General features: G+C 41.7%; 1 protein-coding gene across 1 annotated transcript; it reads right to left on the bottom strand.

The window, feature by feature from the left end:
• Positions 1–1,160: 1,160 nt before the first annotated feature.
• On the bottom strand, positions 1,161–17,549 carry LOC109473114 (collagen alpha-4(IV) chain-like). The gene is made up of 16 exons (XM_019773021.1): positions 17,364–17,549; positions 10,758–10,801; positions 10,459–10,524; positions 9,811–9,927; positions 9,174–9,281; positions 8,653–8,692; positions 7,664–7,807; positions 7,164–7,235; positions 6,918–6,953; positions 6,742–6,786; positions 6,422–6,496; positions 4,317–4,463; positions 3,469–3,665; positions 2,891–3,004; positions 2,423–2,580; positions 1,161–1,375 (listed from the first exon to the last, which is right to left on the bottom strand). The coding sequence occupies exons 1-16, from the start codon at positions 17,419–17,421 to the stop codon at positions 1,192–1,194; spliced, it is 1,605 nt and encodes a 534-aa protein (XP_019628580.1). The 5' UTR covers positions 17,422–17,549; the 3' UTR covers positions 1,161–1,191.
• Positions 17,550–20,215: the final 2,666 nt, after the last annotated feature.

The raw sequence follows: 20,215 nt of genomic DNA, 5'->3' as shown, positions 1-20,215 counted from the left end.
ACAAAACAACCCTGTACTCCTATTTCTTCCGACTATTCCTTAGTACTGCATATACTTAGTGTAGTTATTATCAACCTAAACAATCGTTGAAATATAATGGCAGCAAAGACATCGCAATTAAGTCTAAGCTTGTGTCTTAGAAATGATTAAAGAAATAACTAGAACAGACGTTGGCTATTTGATGAACTTATTCCTGTAGCACCATGTGAAACGATGTCAAACTGAAGGTAGTTACTGTATTGTTGTTATTCTTACTACACAAATTTGTAAAGCTGGCAAGTTTAACATATATTTGCTGTATGATATACCATTGAACATGTTGGTTTGTACTAGATTATACATCGATAAATGTTGCAGCACAGAGAAAAAAAGAAAACAATAAAAAAGCTAAAAGAGACACATACATACACCACATTCACTATGAGATACCGAATTGTAGTACATGTATATACTACAGGATATTACATACACTGTGATACAAGGCTATGATGTGTTTATTACAGGGTAGTACCAAAATGTGGTTGGAGAATGGATAGTTCTAGAAGTCTTGAATTGAAAACAAGCACCTTTTGATTAGGTAGCTGCTCAATGGATGTAAACCTAAAAAACGTGTGTGCTATTGCTAGGGTGGAGCATATTTCACGACTTAACCCATTGACAATTTGTATAATGCATTCAGGAAAAAACCGGCTACATGACGACTTTTTTAAGCAAGTTACTTTTATGGCGATGTTTTATGCCAAATATCAGTTTAACCTTACGAACTGATCATGTAAGGTTAAATACGTATTTTCGTTAGCAGTTAGTGGGAGGTTGTCAAACTTGCTAACGGAAATACCTGTAATAAACCAAACATAGATTTCACCAAAATTAGATTTCATATTCCAAACGACAGTTACTCAAACGACTAGATATGATTTTGTTAACGGTCAGACGTTTCAGGTAGCATCCACTAACTTTCGTCAGTGACACTAAGACTGCAGGAGTTCGTGCTTATAAACCTGCATTTCTCCCGTCTCTTATTGTCACTGACGAAAGATAGTAGATTTCAAAATATAGCGTTTCCAAAATGTTATCCATTTGCTTGTCATGACTAACTGTTTTTGGCGCACCTTTGCATTAGCACACAATACTTTTTAGCTTTACCCTCGACGCGTTCTTTTTTGGCGACGCCTCATGGTGGTACCCTTTTCACCCTTGTTGCCGTGCCCGCTCTATCTGTGCCCGTATGGATGGCGTCACCATCATGCACACACGGCACCGACCAATCATGCGCTCCATCTCAGTTGTTGGCGGCTGTTGCCCGGCAACCAGGTCATTGACCTCACCGTCTCTGGGCTCGTAGGCCTGGGCGTTCCTCACGGGATCGTAGTCACTAAAGTTTGGAATGAAAAGGTAAGTAAAAACACAGTCATATATATGGTGACAAGAGTCAAAATCTCCCCTGCTATAAAATTGTAGTCCATTTTTAATATGGACAATCCCGAGCACTTTGGACAAATGCTTTTAACTGTTTTCAGCTTATACTCACAAAGTTACTATTCCGTACGGATCATTATGACCCCGGCGCTGAGAATCGAAAATCTCAAGATTTTTGTTTTAAATTTCAAAATTTGTTTTTGGAAAATCTCAAGATTTTTTGGGGGGGAAATCTCAAGATTTTTTTTGAAAAATCTCAAGATTGTTTGAAAAAAATCTCAAGAATGTTAGATCAGTTAACACGATAACTCTAAAACCTAACTTAAGAGATGGATAGACCTCAATATCATTAGATTGTGGCCCCCTTGTCTGGGAAGGTTGTTGTTTTATGAATCCCCACTATTTATCTGTATCTGTATAGCCGGTATAACCGCCTTTCGGCGTAACACACCAGCTTCTGTATCTGTATAGCCGGTATAACCGCCTTTCGGCGTAACACACCAGCTTCTGTATCTGTATAGCCGGTATAACCGCCTTTCGGCGTAACACATCAGCTTCGCAGGCACGCGGCGCGGCGGCAGCTGGCTATAATACAACGATCGACTTGTTACACCTAATCCTTGAAGTTCTAGCTCTAGACATTGTTTAAAGCTATTTATTGACAATGCCCCTACTGTACTTGGTGACAGTGAGTTCCACTCTGCGATAGTTCTAGGAAAGAATGAATTCTTGAACACCTCAATCCTTGGTTGATAACTCTTTATTTAATGATGTTGTTAGTCATCACTGCTGTCCTTACCTTGGCAAAGTTGTCAGCCAAAAGCTTAATTCGTTGCTTACTTATAAGTCATTATTGGCTTCTTTACCTTGGCAAAGTTGTCAACCAGTAGCTGAAGTTGTTGACGAAGAAGCCACTTGGCCAAGAAGTTATGTTTTCAGTAGCGTTCGTCTGTGTGTCTAGATCTGTTGTTACTTATCTATAACTCATTATTGATTCCCTTACCTTGGCAAAGTTGTCAGCCAGAAGCTGAACTTATTGGCGAAGAAGCCGCATGTCCTCTGGGCTCCGTGACACTCAATAAAAGTGGCCGGGCGGAACTTCTCCAGACAGCTGCCTGGGCTGGAGAAAACCTGGCCACTTCCCTCACCTGCTGCCGTGTGCTGTAAACAAACAACAATTTTCTTTTATGCTTCTTTCTCTACATGATTAAAAACCTCTGCAAACGCCCAGGCTCCTTTGGCTAACTTCTAGATTCTACCCTAACCCGTACATGTATACAATCGGTCGCTTAGAACATCTCATGTGGACATTGCTTTGTCTTTTTAATAGGGCAGATGGATCGGATAAATGCTAAAATTTGTCGCTGCTGTTGTTTTATTGAAGCAAAGCTTTAAGTTTTACAATGTGTCTTTAAATACTGCAAATTTAAAGTAACGAACGTTAGGAATTTCTCAAGAATTGGTTCCTCACCATGAAGAAGCTGAAGCCTTCCCATATGCTGAACCACGAGTGTTCGGGGGTGGGGGCGGGGCAGTCGGGCACCTGGGCGGACTGACTGTGGAAGGCCATCACCGTGGAAGGCACCTAGTAGTAAAGTAGTAGTGGTAAAGGTTTATTTATTTACAACGTATAAATAACATTTACATGCATGTCACGACACTTGTAGCATGCATCCCATAGGCTGCTTTGGGATGCGAATATTACAAGTCTAAGTCTTGCTCAGAATTAGTAAAATACTGAGGCATCATTGAGTTTAAATTAGAACAGCAATACAGTTGTAACAATGTATTTGAGCCATTCTGTATTCACAAAACGCTTAATTCCGCCTGCAGGACTCTTTTTAGGTCATGAGAGGAAGAGGTAAGGGTCAACAAATAAGACTTTGCCAAAAAATGGCAGGGAAAGTTTATTTTGAAAGCTTAGGGATTATATTCAAGAACGAAGCATGTGTTTAGCAGGGAATTCCATAATTTTGCAGTTCGGGAAAGAAACTGTTGATGTAGAAGGACTTTGAACAAGAATTTGAAATAAAATTACACATTACACACCTCGCACACAATACACCTTGATATGAAGGGCAGTATTGCGGCACCGTTCACTGTGCTATCCGGTATGTCCTGTTCGTTGGTCACGGTAGAGAGCCAGTAGGTTTTGTCGTCGCGCGTCGCGTAGTGGCAGTGAAAGTTGATGTCACAGAACATGAAGGGCATGGGAGCGAAACGCTGGAGACAAGACCCGGCCGCTCCTGCAATTAAGATGTCCGCAAAACACTTATCAATGAATAAAAAATGAATAGAGAACGCCACCCCTCCATCTCAAGATTCTCTATTTATTAATTGATGTCTTAGAATATAAAGGGCATGGGAGCGAAACGCTATAGGCACGAATCGGTCGCTCCGAGTACGATTCACATAAAACACTCATCAGTATTTAGTTAAAGACAGTGAAAGCCCTTCCCACCACTATACATGGTGCACTAATCTCCGTTTCTGTAGCCCTTCGGTCACACAATCACCACAGCAGTACGTTTGTCAACTGCTAGAGTTGTGTGATTAACTATCAGCAGGATTTTTCAATATTCCAGGTGTAATATGCCTCAAACGTTAACTGTCAAAATAAGCCCAAGCGTTAAACCTCTGCTTGGAGTGTAGGACCCATAGTCATGTTTCCTGGATGTCTCTAACCATCGTCGGACAGAATGACCCATTGACTTTGAAACTTGATCTCAAGCACGTGACTCTGGAAAGGGTACCACTGCTGAAAAATTACCAAACCTGCCACTTTTGTGCTTAAAGGCAGTAGCTTCAGACCCTTGAGATCCCGTCAGCCTACCCAATGCCCTAAGCTAAGCTGAGGACCAGGGCTTAGACATTTTAAAAAATGTGAAATTTCTTACCCAAGTCCTGCCCATGCGCTCGTTCATTGCCCTCCCCATGCAGCAGACTGTACCCCTGCCACATCACAGTTGATCCCAGGGGGCATTGCGGTATGGCGGTGGTCTGGCTGTGGCGAGTCAGCATGTGGAACGTTCCGGAACCTCCAGCTTAAAACAGAACACGTCAAACATTCTTTGTTATTTCTTTGTTTTTAATTGAGTAAATAGAGATAAGATAAAGAAAAGGAGCATGCATGTGTTAACGTTTACATCATGTTACATGGTTTAGCCTAACAAACTACTGCTCTTATCACATCCAAATATACTAGTATATGGTGACCAACATCTCCAACTCTGTCTTGCCTCCTGAATTCCCACCATGTCTCCCCCAATTCCTGCTGGCTCCCGACCTAAAATTCTTATTCAACCCATTTCCTGCTTCTGTCCTTTTGACCTCCTGTCGTTCTGCCTATCGACCGTCCCAACCCAAGTGCTGTCAACCTACTCCACAACTAACAAACAGGTACACAAACCCACAACTCAGCCACCCAAAACAATACTTCCCTACCCGGAAGTGATGATGTGTTTTCTTACCTTGTAAACCTTGAGGGCCAGGTGGACCGGGAGGGCCAATAGATCCTTGAAATAAGAAAGTATTAAAAATCATAATTTTGTTCTACATAATACAAGGAGTTACATAGTTGTAAATGATTCTTACGGCTGTGGTTTCTACTTAAACACGTAAAAGTGCAAAATATCCGGATTTCCACAATGAATAAAACAATTTCAGTTACCTCTAACTCCAGGAGCTCCGGGAAAACCAACTCCAGCTTCTCCCTTTTGTCCTAGAATGAGGCAAAACATGGGTCAAATTTCACATATTTAAAGAAACATCTTGAAAATGCATTATGCTGGGGAAAGAAGCAAAACAGCTTTGCATGCATCTGTAACGATGTTCCAATTTTGACTATTAGGTTGGCAGTAAATGATAACCAGGGCATGAAATCATTCTTAAACTTTTTGCTGATTACATTACATTTTACTCTTAATTACTTGTATAAGATACCACAATTATATCCATGTTCTGTGTGTTTCTCACCTGGGAATCCAGGGGCACCCTGCGTTCCTCGCGGACCAGTGGGGCCTTGTGGACCCGGGCCTCCAGGTTGTCCTGCCGACGGTCGGCCAGGTAAACCTGGAACAATGAGAAAATGAGTATATTAGAATAAGCTTAGAATCTACTGAATCAAGACGGGGGACGCTACAGTCTTCCCAGCAAAATTTTAATCGTTTCAGATGTACACGGCCCGGGTTAGTAATAATGATAATAATAATGGTTTATTCGTCATGCATTTGTACAGAATGGCAGGTTCCATGTAACTGGGACCTGAATTGCTCTGACAATTACATAATTGATTGATTCATAAAAAGTTAGCACACATTAAAATCATTAGTGCTGCATAAAAGCTTTTGGGGTTCAGAGATCGTAAAATGCAATACTCAGGGGGTTGATGGTAATAACAATTCATTAAATCAAGACGGGGGTCGCTACAGACTTTCCAGCACAATTTTCATTGTTTCATATGTACATGGGTCCGCATCGTCTTTGGGGCTTCAGAGAACTTACTATGTAAACAAATGAAGCAATATATTATCATAACTTTTACTTACCAGGTGCTCCAGCCACACCGGGGTCTCCTTTTGGTCCAGGAAAACCTACAATCATAAAAAAAGTCGGTATCAGCATAGTTAAAGAAACATTTCGTTACAGCATTTGTAGGTAACTACGTGGTTAAGATATTGATGATTTAAGAAATGAATAGATACTGGATTTTATGCAGTACATGTGATCTCATGAAACTGCAAAAGCATCTATGCTATATAGTAAGATTAAGGTGCTTTCAAAGTCATCATGTAGTCCTACCGGCTAACCGCACGTTTTACTGGCCGCTTCTATTGTAGGTACCTACGTATTAACGAATGACTTAAGAAATGGATACCTGATGTCATGAAGTGCGTGTGACCTTACTTCATGCAACACTTTTCGACAGCATCTTTTAAAAGTGGCAAAAATTCCGGTTACCGTTCCTGTACATGTAAGACTATCATGTAGGTGAATGTTTTACCGGCTGCTCCGGGTGGCCCTTGTGGGCCCAAGGTGCCGGGTGGCCCGGGGATGCCTCTCGTGGTGCCCGGTTCTCCTGGAGACGAGATGTATTGTCAGATTTACAAAAAATAGTTTCAAACAGTAAAAAAAAGAGTCACAAACACACGCACAAACAAACACAGACACGAGCGCGCACACACACAAGCACACACACTCTAGCTATCAATATAATTATCTATAGCTTTCTCTCTGTTTACAAAGAGTGACTAAACGTGGAAACAAAACTTTGGTCTCCTTTTTGTACAAATAAAAGTATTTAGCTGAAAAGGTATGACTTACCCTTTTTGCCTGGGAATCCAATAACTCCTCTCTGGCCTTGTTGACCTAAACAGAAAAGATAATATCCGTCTTTGTGTCACTGTGGACCCATTTTGTGCATATTTCAATTGAAGAGTCTGATCAAGCAGAGTTAACGATCAAGGTTAAGAAATTGAAACAAAATTTATGTATCGTACCTGGTGACCCAGGAAGTCCGGGCCCGCCTTGTTCACCTGTATGGTAATTATAATGTTAGATGGGGGGTGTGTGTGTATTGTTTCTAGGAACAGCTGATATGAAAAGCTTAACCAATAATCTAATACGCATCATTATAAAGACATATAAAGAGTATCTACAATGCACTACTGAAAATATTAAAATACCTACAATGGAAATATGCAAGAAAACAGAATGTAGTAATTGTAAACATAGAAAACACTAACCCTTTGGTCCAGGTCCTCCAGGTATTCCATTCACACCTGGACTGCCCGGCGACCCAAGACGTCCGGGTTGGCCTGTAATGATATATTCAAAACATAAAGAATTTTAAAAATCATCTCAGAACATTTCAGCATTCAAAGATTAAATGTTAAAATTAACACAATTACTCAGAATATCTTTTCAGGTCGATAATGTCATTAATCATTGAGTTTACGCTTGCATTAACATAAGGAACAAGACAAGTAAAAAATACAAGTACTCTGCAGAGGTAAAAGTCGTGAGTTTATATGTAAAGTGTTATTTCAGTGCTGCATGATTTTGAGAGATCTAGCAATAAACGATTGTTTGTGTCTTCTTATCTTGAAGCTAGATACTCGGCGTATCTAGTTGTAGATGTTGATTTTTTTTCCATACCGTCTAAGCCTGGACATTTTATGCCAAATTTTGTCTACATCTGTATGGTTAATCTCTAGTATGTGTTGCACATGTTGATTTTCCTTACCGTCTAAGCCTGGGCTCCCAGGCAGGCCAGGCTCTCCCTTGACGCCGATGCTGGGCGGTGCTCCGGGCGGGCCGGGTAGACCAGGTGGCCCCGGCGGGCCCTGAGGACCGAGTCTACCGGGGGGACCGGGTGAAGCACTGGTAGCTGTAGACCATGGAAACGCAATTATGGTTTATCGTATTCATATCCAGAACCGTGCCTATCTAGTTTTATGCCTGAATGGGTTATGGTTAGGATCAGGCATGGCTCTGTATAGTTTGTAAGGTATCGGCCAGAACCGCGCCTGTATCTAATTTTATGTGTCAATGCACTATGGTTAGGATCAGTGATGGTTCTGGTTAGTCTCTAATGTATCCATAATCGTGCCTTTCTAGTTCTATGCCTGAATGGGTTAGAGTTAGGATCTGATAGTTTTAGAACATCTGAATACTTACGTCTCCCAGGTACTCCTGGTGCACCTGAACAGTTGATAATGAAATAAATGGTATGTCAGAAATCGTAGTCTCATAAATACAAAAAGACGTACATGTATATTGCAAGGTCAGGCAACATTTCAATACCAAGCGTCGAGGAAGAAATTGGCGTTTGACAAAATGTCTTATAACCAAAAAAAAAAATTACTTACCTGGTTCTCCTTTAGGACCCTAAAACAGAAGAAAGACAAGTTGTTACAAATTTTCTCTTCATCGTTAACTAAATAGCAAGTTCAAATGAAGTTAAAAATGTACGGCTTAAACCTCGATGCCTTTAAAAGGACGACCAAAATCAAAGGCCACTAGCGATTAAGAAATGACGTCATACTCACGCATAGTCCGGGCATTCCCATTGGTCCGTTATCACCTGGGTTACCCTACAACAACAAATATCAAAAAGAAATGTTTGAATCTTATGGAAAAAATGCAGCAGATAATTCAGCCTATATTGCAAAACAAAAAAGGGGAATTGTTTTTATAGAGCTAGTTGAGGTAGAAAAGAAGAAGGGGTTTTGCTTACCACATCGCCAGGCATGCCGGGAACACCTTGGGTGCCCTATGTACGGGGTAAACAACAACATTTAGTAAACAGATATTTAGTGCTTTAGTAGATATTTTGTTTCATTCACTTAGCTATGCTGACATATTTTACACTATTTGAGTATTTTAGATCAATTAAATGAGAAAAATTCACTATGTATACATGAAATAAAGACAAACATGAATTAATTTCCGTAGTGTCATACTGCCTCAGACCCCATGATATTGTAAATGTGAGTTTTTACTGATGGACAATGCGCGAAAGCCCATCATAGGAAGTCCTTGAAGATTGTCTTAAACATTAAGCTTATGGCTTACGATTTTCACATTGACTTTTTTAATACATATGCCTGGTATATATTGTCTTGTATCTATGTCTCCAGGGCCACTCTGTAAAGCAGTCCTAAGCCATTGAGTAGTGCTACTCCGGTTTAGGAACACAGAAAATAGATTAAGATAATACATAAATTAGGCATAATTAAAGTTAGAATAGTTACCCGCAAACCCTTTTCTCCCCTGAGGCCAGGAGAACCGTTGTTTCCCTTCATGCCTTTCGCGCCTTGGCTGCCACGTGGTCCTAACGGTCCGGCGGGTCCTAAAACACCCTGGGATCGACACAGGTCACGTGGTCAGAAACGTGAACCAACGAGATATGCAATGCAAAAGTAACCACACTTTTTCTATGTTATCATAAAGTATTCTCTCATCATCCTTATACAATGATATTATTAGGGAAGCTACACAGGACAGGAACAGTTCTCCAATAATATATCTTATAATATCTAATGTAGACAATTGTATAGTTGCAACGATTCCAGTTTGAAAGAGGTATTTTGCCCTTACCTGTGGGCCCATTGGTCCTACATCTCCCTGTAAAATAAGAATTATAAAGTTAGTAATTATACCAGGCTATATAAAATTATGTATACTCCTCTTCCAAGACGAAAAGGCATATACATCTAGAGTATATAGAGGCCGTCGAGATCCCTTTCGTCTACAGATTAAGTGATGGGCCTTAAGTTTCTTTAAACCTGATGCACAGACTAAGCTTTGTAATTCGAGATCGCTAGACGCTGTTATTTTCTACACATGGACATTGCATTTGTAGTGTTTGACAGTTTATTCCATACGTACCCTGTCACCCTTTGGCCCAGCATCACCGGGAAAGCCAGGCTGTCCCGCGGCTCCCGTTTCCCCCTGTATACCCTCCGGCCCGGGGAAGCCTGGAGGCCCTCGGGGCCCTGGGTAACCCTAGTACGGAAAAAAAAAGACGATAAAAAGGGTAAAATTTGCGAGGTAAATTTGCCGCCAGGCCACGTGCCTGCGAAGCTGGTGTGTTACGCCGAATGGTGGTCATACCGGCTATACCGATACAAAAATGCATGATTACCTTCAGAACTACTGCTCTGTTTATTTCAACACATTCATATATGTGGTGACCAGCCACTACAACTTACTACATAATCTGATCAAACACCAAAGGGTAGGGTGTCAGCTACAGCACCAGTTACCATGGTGGAAGCTGTCTGGTCCAGGTCATTGGAAGAGGGGTAGCCTCTATCATACCCAGGCTTCATTGGCAGTTGGAAAGAGAAGAAACTGGCCAGAGACAGATAACACTAGTAACTTGGTAGATTGTACTCCTATACTAACACCCTGGCATGTTTTTATCTGTCTATGCGACCATCACGCCTTTGAAGCCTCGTAGAGGATAAGAGGAGACGAAGAAACTAGAACCTGTCAGGGAACATCATGCATATGTTATGGCCTAGTGTTCCTTACCCTCGGCCCAGGTTGTCCAGCGCAGCCGCCTCCACAATTGTTTCCCTGGCAGTTCTTGCTATCGGGCTGCAGAAAATATGGGAACACAAAAGTCTAAATTATTAAGCATTTTTCTTCTCATACAAACAGTTCTTTTAATATGTAGATTCCACATTCATATACTGAAATTTGAATTCAAGTTCTATCATCTGTACTCTACCGTACTACTTTTATGTAAAGTTAAGTTAATTGAAAGTTAAGCTTATAATATCATCTTTACCAAACCATACTTTTATGAGTCTCTGAACCGATTTACTCACATTTCCAACCGCGGCACCATTTCCGAGATCACTCCGCTGTGACTCTGAAACAACAACAAATATATAGTATAGTATTTCTATAAACTGCAAAGTGATTTTCCCAGAAATATATTAGTACTGTATCATGTATAAATGGTCTTTGAATGGAAGTTGTAGACATAGACTTATTTGCTACAAAAAAGTCCGTTGTTATTGCCGTGATTGTCAGTAAGGTAGTCTACACTGCATTCTGCCAAGACAGCAAAAATCTTCCCGAAATCTGTAAATACCCTTATTGTACGGGTCCACTCCAGGCCATCTAGAGCGGAACACTAAGTAGCTCAATCCTACACCGATTAGTTCCGGTATGTGGCAGACGTGTACGAAGGGCGGGGTGTGGGGTCGTGTGGCGTAGCGGCAGAGTGCTCGACTCGGAACCCAAGGTTCAAGTCCTGACATGCCACCGATCTTGCGCCCTTAGCAAAGGTACTTTTCACGACATTCTTTCGCTCAGATGAAAATGAGTGGCGGTATTAATATAAGTTGTAAAAAAATGTGCCGTCACCACGTTTTGTGATTACATGTTGGAATGTATAAATAAAGAAGGGCGGGGCTGTCTAGCTACAGGTCATGCGTGGTGCAGGTAACGGATTAAGAGAAATTTTAAATAGAACCGGTAGAAAAAAAGGCCAGGAATATCACAACAGCGTTTTGGCTCATCATGGAAGTTCATCTGTGTTGCAGTGTATTTACATAGTATGTAACTAAAACAGCTGCAGCCAGTTTGATTTTTTTTATTCTAATGAATTTGCACTAACTACAGATCAGAGGATGTTATATCAGGAACTGTGCTTAATTCCTTAATCTGCATGTAGAGCCATACTTAGGCACGGTCTGGATAGTCCACGCGTATCCAGAACTGTGGTTTATCCAGAGCCACACTCAGACGCGTTTCTGGAAAGTCTACCCGTATCCAAAATCGTGCGAAGGCAAGTCTACGTACTTGGAATTCAGAACCGCACCTGATCCTTAGTTACCCTAGCCGGGTATAGTCTAAGTATAGAACTAGGTACTGCACCGTTCTGCATACAATAGCTCTGGTATTCTCAAATTACAAACCTCGCGCCGACGCGAGCAGTGAAAGAAAATTAAGATCATCAAACAAACAAACGAGTTAGCCGAAAATGCTGAGCAAACGTACTGGTTTGAACATTCCTACTCCCTAGCTTATCAGATCATGAGTTTTTATGTACTGTTAGGATTAACCGAATTAAAACATAAGGATAACTTACAGCTGCAAACACGATACTCATCCCTCTCTTGATTGTTAAGCCTTTATAGCCACTTTCACTCGTTTGTGTGGACCGACAAGTTTGGCAAAAATGGATAAAGAGATTTAAATTTTAGCCTCTTCCAGGCTTCAGAGGTGGCCAAATAGGCGGGTAACTTGCCAGGAGAGTTGGTACGCTATAGAAGTACGGTGATGTTTTAACCCGTCAGCGGACCGTCTCCCCTGGTATGCTATCCGTCTATAATTTTTTAAATATTTCAACATGTAATCACAAGACGTGGTGACGGCACACTCAAGTTTTTTTTCCAACTTATATTAATGCCACCACCAACCCAGAGGACAACACAATACTCATTTTCACCTGAGGAAAGTCATGTCATTTGACCAACTCTTTCCAGCCGCCTCTGAACCCTAGACGGCTCTATCAAATTTAGTGCAAAGTATAGCAGGGGGCCCCTTGTAAGCCCCAGGTAACCTGTAACTGTCTATATAGCTACTATTCGGCCAATTTCTACTCTTTCCATCCGCCTCTCAAGCCTGGAAGCATATTAAAGACTCTAAGTTTAGCTCAAGGTGCAGCCGGGAACCCCTTATAGGCCCCAAGTAACCTGTAACTGTCTATATAGCTACTTACAATGGGTTCGGCGTTATCTTTCTATTAGCCTGTTAGAACAAGAGGTACTGTCAAATAACCCCGCTTATCGGGCTATCTGCCGTGTGCACAGCTGTGAGGACATTCAGGCCTCTTGTCTGCCACAACAAACAAACGTAGCCTAGGTAGCAGGCTCCGGCAAGGCAGAAAAAGTCCAAATTTTCCTCTAGTTGCTGGTGACTTTATCAGCAGTTTTCAATGGTTGCAAACTGTAGAAAATCTCAGCAACTAGAAAATGGCAAGTAGCTAAGAGGAAAAACGGTGAAGCTGATACCCCTACCAGGAGTCATGACAAACAAAACGTAGCCTAGGTAGCAGGCTCCGGTAAGGGCCACTAAAGTTCGCCATTTTTCCTGTAGTTGCTGCTGTTTTTGAAGCAGTTTGCTGGATATTGTTTCCACGGTTGCAACTTGTTAGAAAATCTCAGCAACTAGAAAATGGCAGGTATCTATAATATATATAAAGAGACCGATTCCTCTACCAGGGGTCATGACAAACAAAACGTAGCCTAGGTAGCAGGCTCCGGCAAGGGCCGGCAAAAGTTTACCATTTTTCCTGTAGTTGCTGCTGTTTTAGCTGCAGTTTACTGGATATTGTTTCCACGGTGGCAGACCATTAGAAAATCTCAGCAACTAGAAAATGGCAGGTGTCTAAGAGGGAACAAAATGGTGAGGCTGATGCCCTGAACAAGGGCTGTATTCGAGTCTAATATCCCATTGTTTAAAACCTTAATACTGCCATTAAAATGTTGAGCACCCTGCTTTGCGTAAATGTTATTCTATATTAGGCTCTTGCAAATTCGTCTATTTGATGAACAATCTTTGGGTTTCCCTTCCCCCTGAAAAATTCTTCCTGTCTTAAAAACTCTTAAGATTTTCTCCCAAATGGCATCTAAAACACTGAACTAAACTGACGTTACCCATATACAGTTGTAATCGGTATCCTATCCAGCAGTAGTTTTCCACAGAATTTAAAACAAAGCGTTGCGGTTTGTTACAGCGCATTGTTTGTTTTTCCTTTCTAGTCCTCTATTTCAAGATCAATAGTTTCTGGCAGTGATTGAGTGTCTGTTGACATTAATCAAACTGACCTAGTGAACTTTGACGTAATACAGTCAAGCTGGAAAATAATGCCTTTTCTTTACATGTTTTTAAAAGTCGTCGTGGAGGGCCCATGCTTACGTTTGCATTGGCTTTACTTTCACCGCAGTATTGTTTAAAGACGTGGTGAAAGTTTCAGGAGACTGCCAATCTTCATACAACATTGCCACTGAAAGGGGGGTAGAATCTGATAGAACTACATGAGGTCCTGCATGCCCTTTATCGTAAGGCGTAATCAGGCCTTTTAGACGTCGTAATCCGTAGTCAGCCTCCCGAAAAATCAACGTAATCCGTAATTGGACATTAGCCGCAAATCGTAAAGTCGTAATCGGGTGTGAGAATTTAACGTAATTCGTAATTGGCGGTGAACATTTTGCGTAATTAGTAATCCCTACCCCCAACCCCCATGCAGGCCCTCATACATAGGCACTGTTCTCAACATGGATACGATAGAGACCATCCAGAACCGTTTCTGATCTTAACCCTACCCATTCAGGCTTCTTAACTAGATAGGCAAGTTTCAGAAGTGGTGAAAATTTCTAAAGACTGCCAATCTACTTACAACGTTGCAGGAAGATGGGGCTAAAATCTGCATACTAGTATATAGAACGAGGTAGGCACGGTTGTGGATACGATAGCGACCATCCAGAACCGTTTCTGATCCAAACCCTAACCCATTCAGGCATAGAACTAGATAGGCACGGTTCTGATAGGTGACGATAGATAGCTTTTATATAGGACTTGTTTGTACTGTTACGGTATTCCATCGCTCAAAGGAGTGAAAAGAAATACTTGAATTCTCTTCAACTGAACGCGGGAAAAACATCCAAGTGGGTCGTACCAAATTGTTGTTTGTTTAAGTTACTGGCAATTTTCTTAAATCAAACCCTAACTCGTTTTATTACCTAATCATTTAACAACGTATGCTTGTCCGTGTATAAAAATTACGTTATACGTTACACATTTGAACTTTTTGTAAATGTGCTTAGTCAGATTTTCTCACCTGTACCATACTGTGAGAGTGAATTCTCTTTCATCCTCTTCAAATACAATTCTAAGTTTGTTTGAAGTCACACAACAAGCTAAACACTCCTCTACAAAGATAAAAACGTAACATATTTGTGGACCTGCGTTTGCCATTCATGCTTTAAGTTCGTTGCCATTTTCATATAACCCTTAACAAGAGTTCATCGCATTTGTTTACTCTCTTGACCTTTTATGTACCGCATCATCGAGAAAACAAGGATTTCTACTGATGGTATCACGTCCCTTTATCTCCCATATCTGAACTGAACCACTTCCCATGTTCGTAGCCAGGATTTGGAATGGGGATGGGAGGTTCTCCCCACTGCTTGAGGGACCAGCGAGCGCCGTAGGCGCGAGGTTCCTAGGGGGTGCAGGGGTATATGCTCCCCCGGAAAAGTAAAAAAAAATAACCTTCTGGCATTTCTTGCGTTTTTGATGAGAGGATTTCAAAGAGAAATCAGAGATTTTTTATTCAATGACAAAGTGACAAGTTTTTCTACGATTCCAGCCCCGCTGGTGATATCGAATCAGTCCATCGTTTAAAGAAAAATCTTGGACCTCTAGATAAAAAGTGGTTTAAAAAGTGGACCATTGAGCCTTGTGGGGGGGGGGGCGAACCTACGGGCATGCCTCTTCACCTGAGAGCGATGACAAACGACCGTTTCAGATCAGTTGACCCTAAAAACTAAAATAACTTTTCTTCCTATCATCTCAGCACCAAAAAGTATCCCAAACTAATGATGAAATGTCCCAACCTGTATTTCGTTAAGTATTGTATGACGCGAAGTCAACTTTATTTTGCTTTACACTATTGCAGAGTAGACAGGACTGTTCCGGATCTAAAACCCGGGATGTGTACCTGATAAACAAAACAAGGGCTGACATTCTGTTGTTGATTTTTTTTATCGTCCCAATTCTCAAAAAATGTCCCAAAGTGTCTTCTTAGTTGTCCCGGCCTAACTTTTAGTGGTCAATGGTAACTGGACCACCTTTAATTAAATTTCGAGCCCTGAACTGAACTGAACCACCTCTTTATCTGAGAGCGACGACAAGCGATCGTTTCAGATCAGTTGACCCGTTTCTTGCGGCGCCCATCAGCTGTTAGCTTAGCGACGGTGAATTGTCTGTTTGCGGAACGACAGATACCGCTATAGGGGTCATTTCTCACGTTCCGTCTTTTTACGATGTTTTCATTTTTCCTGACCTAAAATTGCCCCAAAATTCATCCTCTACACTTGCACAGTTCATATACAGCATATACAACGTGTGCCTTAGAGTTAATGAAAGGGTATGCGTATTTAATGTTCTGTGGAGGTTTAAGTACTTGGTTAATTGCTCTATGAGGTTTGTTTGCTGATCCAGCCACTACCATTGTCCTGAATTAGGGCGCAGTGTGGAGGATAGATTGAGCATATAACCCGCTGGCCACCCACTGAGCGCCGCTAGCCTCCATAGCATGCCAAAAACTGGGGTTTGGGGGTCTTTGGGATCTTTTATGATATTTTCTGATTGCATATAGACAACATAGCTGGCCTGGTTGAATTACCCACGATTTTTTAGAACTGAGCTAATCAGAAAACAGCCGAAGACCACCAAAACCCCAGTTCTGTAAGCCTGCAACTAGAGTACCGGTCATATTCGTCCTAAGATATCTGTACTTGTATCCAGAATCGTGTTTTATCCAAAACCATATTCTGGATAGCACACACCACTCGCATCCAGAACCGAGCGTTATACCTTGCTCAGGCATGGTTCTGGATATTATACGCGAACACTGAACGTGTATGGGGCAAATCTACGTTCTTGGATACGCGGAGACTATCCAGAACCGTGTCTGATCCTAACCCTAACCCATCCAGGCATAGAACTAGGTAGGCATGGTTATAGATACGACAATACGTAAATGACGTTATGTTCGAAAATGGGACATATTCTTGGGATGTGTCGTTTGAAATTTTTCTTGTAACAGAGATTTTTCTAGTGGTTTCTTTGAAACGGTCGGTTCTTCCATTCAGATATCGTACCATGCACTCACTGAGTTTTATACTTGTAGCTTTGGGATCATATTTGCACACCATTGGTCAAAGGAGTAAACTAATCAAAGAACAGGTCATCGTTGAAAAACGGCCATAGCTTCAATCGAGTGTGTAGTTCCTCACATAGTTTCCGCAATCACCGTTTCCCATATCCTTGTTACGGAACATTCTCCATCCGTTTTTCAAACATGTTTTGGATTAGTGACAACAAAGTGGTTCCTTTACAGTAAACACGTTGTAATGCATATTAGCATTGTTCAAATTCTAGCATGGTCTATAGTTCTTGACTTATCAACCTGTTAAAACCATAAACGAAACGATTATATCAACAGAGATCCTAGCGCTATACTAAGTACTTCACAAGTTTACAAACATAAAGTAATAAAGCGGTCTCAAATCAAGCAAAACCGCCCTAGCGAACGCATGGTCTGCTCTAGGAATGTCCCTACCTGTAAAGACGCGTTGCGACACAAAGACAAGGTGTGAAAAGGTGATAGAATACTAAGAACGTGTTACACCTACCGGCATAGGCAACAGCTAGAACAACCAGGAGCAAATGCAGAAGTTTCTTCGGGCCCATAGCGGCGTTTCCCCGTAGGATTGCAGTCCGAAGTCCCGGTGTGTTGCCTGAACACCTGTGCGACCGTACGCCGGGTTAGGTGTACCCGGTATAACGGTGTCTTCCTGTTTGTGTTTGCTCAGTGCGACCTCAGGGCACACACAAGAGGGCCTGCATGGGGGGGTCCCGACAACGCTCTCAAGCTAAATTTTGAGAGCCGGCTACGTATTACGCTGAAACCTCTCGATTACGCTTTACGATGAATTCCAAGTGGCCGCAACGCATTACGTTGAGTTAAAATGGCAAATACACCTCAACGCAAAATGCGCCTCTACGTTGAATTAGAGCGGTCCGTCTACGCTCTACGTAGAATTAAAACGGCCGATTACGCTCCACGGAAAAGGCCATGCGGGCCCACACGCAAGGTGGGGCGTATCGGCTTTACAATTCGGGCCACTGGCGGCTTTCTCAACGCTCCGCCCCTCATTGTTGCTGACGGACAGGTGAAGATTAACGATCGAGTCAAAGTCTTAGATCTTCTCACAGCTTTCTTGCTCAAGTGAATCGAACATCTTGAAAAATTCCCAATCTCGGTTTGACCACTTGAATCTTTCTACAGTCCTAAAATATCATCATATAGAAACAAAGCAAGGAGGTAACTGCATACTTTACGCAAACTCGTTGTTCTTTATTGGGGTAGTTTTTGGATTGTACGACCGTTGACATATACATGTACTTCTTTGTTTCTATGCTACCCACCCCAAAATGCAAATCGCAAACCACTGTACTTATTTACCAACTAACAAATTAGTATGGTTTATGCGTGCTAATTTTTCAGCCTCGTACGAGTGAACGCATTGTTGTTTCAAAGATTAAACAACTTTTTTTTTTTCTAACTCTTTTATTTCACATACATTTTTTGTTCTTTGTGTAATGACACATATACCAAAATTTGACCTACTTGTAAGCGTGATTTTCCAAAAGAGTTTTTAATAGTGCCACTAAGAAGGGGCCCGGGAATACTTTCACTCAAAAATGTTGGCCCTTTCAGTGGTATTAGTTTGTTTGAGCTTGCCTTTCGCACCATTCCTCTAATAGTAGCTTAGCAGTTCAGGAGCGATAAGGTTTCGTAGGTTTAGTCACGGCCGGCGTACATTTAAGTCATGGCAAACACCGAATTAAGGTGTAAAAGAAGAAGACAATACCAGGTGTAAAATGTCAAATATCCTCTTCTTGTCGTAAAAACTTGAAAATCGGCTTGGGGTCAGAGTAGACAGGTTTAAATATAACTGGCCAGCTTCTTGGAAACCCTGACTTCGGGTACCGTTGTTTTACAACGGATGGAGCAGATTTGGTGAAATATGTCAAATACCCTCTTCTTGTCATGAAAACTTGCAAATCGGAGAGTCCAGTCGGTTCGGGGTCAGAGTAGACAGGTTCAAATCTTACTGGTCAGCTTCTTGGAAACCCAGACTTCAGGGACCGTTGTTTTATTCAACGGATAGAGCTGATTCAGTGAAGCTAGCTGGGCTGGCTTTTCTATTTACTCTTAAATCTTGCTGCTCAATGGTAGATTGAATTTTCTCTATTTATCAAGATTTGCCACATTTGTGGAAGGGTTGACATAACTGGTGACTATCACCTTTTCAAGAGATCAACCTCGAGAACAGACTGCGAGGTTTGAACCACTCATACGGGGAAGGACCCATGCTCTTTCCCGATAAATTTAATGGGATCGTTAACGTGCTTGAGGTGCATATGATTGTCAATTTAATCATACGTGTTATGAATAATAACACTTGGAAAATATACATAGGCCTTCAAGATGATAGTTGGTCACATTTCAAGTGTGCATAACATTTCCCCATGACATAAGCATCCCTTATCAGACCATTGTTGTTTTTCTTACTTCAGAATCTTCAAATATCGGTTTCCTGTTCCTGCGTTTGGTTTTTGTTGTTGAATTTACCCAAGTCTAGCCAATAGTGCTCTGTACAGGAAACAGGGAATTAAGAGGGTAACTTTGAGTTTACCTTTGTCTAGACTAATTTCTTCCTGTATGTACCTCTTGAGCAATAATACACAAACGTATTATTTCGTTGCTGGTTGATGTTAGGGTTAGGTATTTGGGTTAGGGTTAGGGTTAGGGTTCAGTATTGGGGTTCGCTGTTGGGGTTAGGGTTAGGGGGTGAGGTTGAATATTGGGGTTAGGGTTAGGGGGTGAGGTTGGGGATATGGTTAAGGTTAGGGTTTGGTGTTGGGGTTAGGGGTAGGTGTAGCATTAGGGGTTGGGGTTAAGGTTAGGTTAGTGAGTGGTAAGGGTTATGTTTGGGTTAGGGTTGCTGTCACTACACAGATGGCACTGATACAAGTCGTTTATGACCATCATGTGGAACAGTTTCCGTCTCCACGTATTCTATTCTATTCTAGTCTAGTCTATTTGATACTGGGCAAAACCCTGACTAGGGCATCCCGCCCAGGGTGCACAGCTATTGCGGCCGGTGGGGTGCGGTGAATAAAAATGTGCTGAAAACAAAACAAAACAGAACATAAATTTGTGCGTTTCGTGCATAGCCGCAACTAGCAATACCCAACTTACATCTGTGAGACGGGGTGGCCCAAGTGCAGGGCCAACCCCGTCTTGAATGTGTCAACAGATTGTTGTGTCACTAGATGTTCGGGTAGTGCGTTTCATTCTGTGATGGTTCTTGGAAAGAAGCTAGATCTGAATATGTTGGTTCTACAGCTGAGTGTTATATATCGGAGGGGGTGGCCCCTTGTAGTGTATCTGCTTGGAGATTGGTAATCCTGCACA

This window comes from Branchiostoma belcheri, unplaced genomic scaffold, assembly GCF_001625305.1.
Source record: "Branchiostoma belcheri isolate BF01 breed outbred unplaced genomic scaffold, Haploidv18h27 scaffold29, whole genome shotgun sequence".
Lineage (NCBI taxonomy): Eukaryota > Metazoa > Chordata > Leptocardii > Amphioxiformes > Branchiostomatidae > Branchiostoma > Branchiostoma belcheri.
This window is presented reverse-complemented; position numbering and strand designations above follow the sequence as displayed.